General features: G+C 39.4%; 1 protein-coding gene across 1 annotated transcript; it reads right to left on the reverse strand.

Annotated features, from left to right (window-relative positions):
• Nucleotides 1–1,995: 1,995 nt before the first annotated feature.
• On the reverse strand, nt 1,996–2,708 carry LOC133313189 (adenosylhomocysteinase-like; the record flags this gene model as incomplete). Its single annotated transcript, XM_061514522.1, has 1 exon — nt 1,996–2,708. A coding segment is annotated over exon 1 (713 nt), but the record flags the coding sequence as incomplete, so codon positions are not given.
• Nucleotides 2,709–6,509: the final 3,801 nt, after the last annotated feature.

Below are 6,509 nucleotides of genomic sequence, written 5' to 3' on the forward strand. Positions count from 1 at the left end.
TGCTACAGATATGGAGATGTCTTAGCTAAAGTCGTGGGTGGACCTATAAGGGTATAGCTCGCACTGAACGGACCCACAAAGAGACTCTATGAGGAACTCTCACAGAGAGTATCATTAGAGTAGTCCCTTTATATTTGGGTATGTCTTTCCTAAGACCAGAAGTTATTACCTAGACTGTGTTCTAGAAGGCATGCTTTGATTGTGCACCTCGTCTGCCTGAAACATGGAGACTCATAGGTATACTGTTGGGCTTGTCCTGAAAGAACACAGGGCTAGGGTGATAAGCTGAAGGAATTCGTAAAATCTCTGTGAGAGATTAGGTTATCTGTAAACCGGAGAAATCGGGATGACATTTACAGGGACTCGGGAATCTATGCATAGTAAAAGAGATCATGAGATGATCTGCCTTTAGAGTCTGTAAATTGAAGATTCCCTAATTTCGAATAAAGCTTACCCTAAACCGCAGGGGTTGATACGCTTCCTTACCCTAGGTTTTATGGGAAGGTAACCGAGACGAAAGGAAATACGTACGGCAACCAAATATGTTTAATAGGATGATCAAATCATTAATCTAACTAGTTCTGAGGCAACAAAGCATTGCTAGTGCTCTGTGTTGTCATTAGATGGGTTGTGGGCTTATTGGGCCCAAGCCCATTTATGTCAGTGGCTAAGTTAGACCTAATGGGTCACACACAAACACCTAATTGTCTAGATGCTCTAGCATTAAAGGTATTGAGCCTAATAATAGTTATTAGCCCAAGAAGTTGTTTGGAACTCCACCTAAAGGGGTGGAGGGCGCATGGTTCATTTTAATGGGCTTGGATAGTCCAAGACATTACTAATTAATTTAATTAGTTAAATTAATTATCAAACATTTAAATTTTGAATTTTGGAATTCGAAATTTGAATTTTGAAATTTTGAATTTTGAATTTGAATTTCGAAATTCGAATTTTGAATTTGAAATTTGAAATTTGAAATTTGAATTTTGAAATTTGGATTTTGAATTCGAATTTTGAAATTTGAATTTTGAAATTTGAAAATTTGAATTTTGAATTTGAATGTTTGAACATTTGAATTTGAATATTTGAATGTTTGAATTCAAATATTTGAATTTGAATTTGAATTGCCTATGAAAGGTTGTTTCATAACAAAAGGATAAGATGAGATCTTGTTGGAACAAATCACTAGTATCATGAGAGAATCTTTTGGACAAGATCCAAGGCCATATATGGCGCTGATTTGGGTTGTTGGTGAGCAAGATTTGCTCATCAAAATCAGCTCCAGAAGATTCAGTCAGTTGGGAGAAAATCTGAGTGAGTTGATTCAAATTTGAATGCAACTACTCAGATGTATCTGGTCACCTTTTTGGGCTATATGGGGCGCACCATATAGCTGATCTTATGAAGATTTCTGATCAGAATTTTGAATAGGTTTTGAACCAATTCTCAAGAGAATATTCTAGGAGCCTGTTAGCAATTTTTGAAATAAAACAGCTCCACTTCTCTCTCTCCTATCTGGCGCCTAATGATCAGATTTTTAGGAGAAAAATCTGATTGGTATTTTATTTTAAATACTCTTCTCTTATGTGCTTAAGTGATCAGTTGTTCCTCCAAGGGTTTTTCTGAAAACCTAACCTATTCTCTCCTCTCTCCTGCGCCACTTGTGAAGCTTTCACATTGAGAGCTTCACTTTTTCAAACACTTTCACCTAGCCTCCATCTTCACACATAGAGCGCCTAGCAAGCCTCTTTGTGGTGATCATCCGGTGGCTTCACAAGAAGGAGTTCTTGCACCTAGACGAGTGGGTGGTGTGGATCAACGTTAGAGGGTCTGAACCCTTCAGACCTGCCTTGATCATCTGGTGATTTCACGAACAAGGTAACATCATGCTTTCCTAAAGCATGATCTTGATGTGCATGTATATTCCGCAAAGAAAAATTTGCTTTTCCCTCTTGCATGCATCGACCTTCAAGGCCATTTCGAACTTTCACGTACAAGTTATCAAACTTGCTCTTTGTGACAGAGTCGTTCACATTGATTGCAGGGAACAAAAGGGTTCCATTGGCTTGCATTTTATAAAGCCTCTTAACCCCACTCGTTGTTTCCTCAGAAACCCCAATTAGCCTCTCTTTAATTTTGTGGTACCTCTTTGGATCGGTCTTCAACCTTTCCCTTATTATGGAAAGCATGATTCGGAACTCACTGTTAACTGTTTCGGGAAGCTGACCCGTTTTATTGTAGTGATCTTCGGCTTTGATGCCCTCGTGGATGAGGAGGGTGGCGTCACCGCCGTCGTCCACGATGAGGTCCGGGCCGTCGTCCGGACCCCAGTTGAGGGCGCAATCGGTGCACCACCAGTACTCCTGGAGGGTTTCTCTTTTCCAGGCGAAGACTGAGGCGCTGTCACGGGCTATTGTGGCGGCGGCATGGTATTGGGTGGAGAAGATGTTGCAGGAGCACCACCGGACCTCGGCACCGAGGGCGGCGAGGGTCTCTATGAGGACGGCGGTTTGGATGGTCATATAGAGGGATCCTGTTATCTTGGCTCTCTTTAAGGGCTGTGATTGCCTGAATTCTGCCCGGCAGGCCATTAGTCCTGGCATCTCCACCTCTGCCAGCTCGATCTCCAGCCGCCCGAAGTCCGCCTGCGAAAGGTCCTTCACCTTGTACTCATGGCCGCTCATGGTTTTCTTAACCAGCAAGGACATGCCTAGTACTAGAGATATGCACACACAAGATAAAAATAGAAACTAGAAGGAAACAAAAATGTGTGGATGAATATACATGTAATAAAGAGGTTCAATAAAAACAAGCTAGCAACAATTGGATTGGATGAATATGTAGTAAAGAGGTTCAATGAAAACAAGCTAGCAGCAATTGGACTGATGATAAGTAACTTAGGTCACATTCTACTTTGGATGGAGTGGATGCATGTGAAGACATGAGGAAGAAGTATAATATACATTACAGAAGGATTATAATATACATTACAAGAGGCCAGAATGGTTGTTTAAGGGTTCTGAGATTGTACAATATGCGATGTTGTGGGATTACGATGCACAATTAAAAAATCACTCCCTATTAAAACCTGACTATTAAGGGTGGGTTGAGGGCAATCTTTTACCCTTACATAATTTCAAAGAGACATTTCCCTGATTTGAACTCGTGACCTTTCGGTCACAAATAACAGTTTTACCACTGCTCCACCCTCACCCTCTTTTTTATTAGGATGCACAATTAAGAAGAAAAAATCCAGGGTTGAGTGTTGCTAAACGTTTGCATATCAACAATGGAGGTCCTTTCCACTTTCAAAAGATTATTTGTTTGGAGGCATTAAAAATTCTGTTTAAGTCGGAGTGCAGGCCTTTGATTGGCTGGTATGGATAATACATATATAATATCTATAAACATTATTTATTTAGATTCTTTGCTGATTAGTAATTAACTTCAGTAACTATATGTTTGCTTGAAGGGTTATTATGCTGGCAGCTGCTGTCAGCTTGTTCTCAGGATGGAGACAATTCTTTCTATGACGTAGCATATGCGCATATACAGTGGTTGATGTGGAGTCTAAAAGTGTAATTTAGTTTCCTCTATGATTTCTGTAATTTATAGTAATGTGTTTTTGAAATTTTATATCTTATTCTACTGTTTCAACCTGATGTGGACACATGAAGTTGGTTTTTGAACCTCCTTACTGAGGACATTGGTGACCCTAAAGAAAATGGCTACTGGTTATTACAGATCGACATAAGGTCAGTTTAACCTTACTTCTTTATGACAAACTTATATCTTAATCAACTACATTATATATTTTGGCATTGCGAGTGTTAGACATAGTTGCTCACACATGTGGGGCTTTTTTCCTGTAATGTAGAGTGCCCTGTAGATTCTATGCAAGGTATATTTTGGCTAACTTCACAAAGCATTGGAAGGGTTTAAAACTTAGGAATATGTTTTGAGCTTGTGCTAAGGCCACAACAAGATATCATTTTGAGATGTGTATTGAGAAGTTGAAGACTGTTAGTGAGGATACATATTGACTCGTTGTCTAGGATACCTCCCAAACAGTGGTCTAGGCTTCACTTTAGCACTTACAATAAGAACATGTCCATTTTAAACAATGTGAGTGAACAATTTAATGGAAAGATAGTGAAATTCATATCAAATCCATAATCACCACAGCAGAGGAGGTAAGGTGTTATGTAATGAGGAAAATAAACAAGTAACGACAACTTATGTAAGGATACCAAGGTTATTTATCATGAACAGCAAAGAAGGTTAGAAATAGCAAAAAAAGAAAAGTTTCAAATGGGTCCCAGAATGGTTAGAGGACCCTAAAGGAAACAAGTTTGAGGTTTTATGCCACACAAAAAGGTGGACGTTGCTTTGGCAGAATAAACATGTACTTGTAGGATGTGGGACCTTATACTGGTGTGTCATGCATGCATGTGCTATCCTTGGATACAAGAACCTAAACACACAGCTTTATGTCCATTCTTTTCTAACCAAGGTAAGACTTGATTTGGTGTACCCACCATTTATTCAAGCTGTACCAATTGAAGAATATTGGGAGCATACTGAGACAGATCCTATACAACCTTCAATCACTAGAAGACTACTTGGCAGGCCAAAATATGTAGGTAGGGTCCAAAGGAAAACATTCAAAACCCTTACAAGTTAAAGAGGAAGTATAAGTTGATTGAATGCCCTACGTGTCACATGACTAGACATAATAGAAGATCATGTAAGGGGACACCAGCAACAACATAGCCAACTGATGAACAAATTGCTACTACTTTAGAATCTGACATTACACCTCAACCATAAGATGAGATATACATACCTACTCCTTTCTATTAAATCTCATATCTTTGTATAATTTACTATTTATACTGTCATTGGCTTGTGTAAATTAACTCTAGTATGTTTCACCATCACCAAGCCAAGTTGGCCCACCTTCTACCAGACAAAGTTTCCTAACTCGACCACTAAGACCAAGGGGCCCCACTGTACTGCCACAAACAAAAACTGTAACAACACCACCAAGACACTGGCCCAACTACAACAAGACCAATGGTTAAACCTTGACCAAGACCATGGAGTAATAAGCTTGGTGTTACCTCTGCCACAGGGATGTAAAGGATAATATCTAGTGTTCCACAACCAAGGTATAATCCAGAATTACTTCCCTCCATGCCTCCACCACTCAGGTTTTGATATAGAAATAGGTGTAGAAATTTTTAAAAACCCTACAAAAATCATCTATAGCTGCTACCATTGCAGATGCTGTTTCAGCAATGTCATCTTTTGTATAGCTTCAAACAACAGCAGTTATTGTTGTCTTCTTAGTGTTAGTATATGGGTGTCCTAGAGACAATCTTTTTGATTAAATAAGGACATAAGATGTGGACCTTTTTGTCGCAAATAAATAATAAGCACTCTTTATCCTGTTTCATATTTTGTCTCGATATTATTGTTAATATATTATGAATAAATTGGATAAAACCCTTGGAATAGAACAAGTATTTATTGAGTATCTGTGATGAGATCACGATTATGAGGATTCAAGGATACCGCACGTTTATTCATAATTTCATGTTCCTAGTCTAGAGACACTGAGAATGGGGATCAGTGATCTCGGGTAAGACTAGCACGACTTATCTACTTGTATTTGGATACAAGGTAAAGACCTCATCTGCTACAGATATGGATTAGCTAAAGTCGTGGGTGGACCTATAAGGGTATAGCTCGCACTGAACAGACCCACAAAGAGACTCTATGAGGAAATCTCACAGAGAGTATCATTAGAGTAGTCTCTTTATATTTGGGTATGTCTTTCCTTAGACCAGAAGTTATTACCTAGACTGTGTTCTAGAAGGCACGCTTTGACTGTATACCTCGTCTGCCTGAAACATGGAGACTCATAGGTACACTGTTGGGCTTGTCCTGAAAGAGCACAGGGCTAGGGTGATAAGCTGAAGGAATTCGTCAAATCTCTGTGAGAGATTAGGTTATCTGTAAACCGGAGAAATCGGGATGACATTTACAAGGACTCGGGAATCTATGCATAGTAAAAGAGATTATGAGATGATCTGTCATTAGAGTCAGTAAATTGAAGATTTCCTATTTCGAATAAAGCTTACCCTAAACCGCAAGGGTTGATACGTTTCCTTACCCTAGGTTTAATGGGAAGGTAACCGAAACGAAAGGAAATACATACGGCAACCAAATATGTGCAATAGGATGATTATGTCATTAACCTAACTAGCTCTGGGGCAACAAAGCATTGCTAGTGCTCTGTGTTGTCATTTGATGGGTTGTGGGCTTGTTGGGCCCAAGCCCATTTATGTCAGTGGCTAAGTTGGGCCTAATGGGTCACACACTAACACCTTATTGTCATGATAATATAGCATTAAAGGTATTGGGCCTAATAATGGTTGTTAGCCCAAGAAGAAGTTTGGAAGCCCACCAAAAGGGAAAAGGGCGCATGGATCATGTAATGGGCT

The sequence above is a fragment of the Gastrolobium bilobum genome, unplaced genomic scaffold (genome assembly GCF_033153095.1).
Source record: "Gastrolobium bilobum isolate Gb01-03AN ecotype WA unplaced genomic scaffold, APGP_CSIRO_Gbil_v1 utg109246, whole genome shotgun sequence".
In the NCBI taxonomy this organism is placed as follows: Eukaryota; Viridiplantae; Streptophyta; class Magnoliopsida; order Fabales; family Fabaceae; genus Gastrolobium; species Gastrolobium bilobum.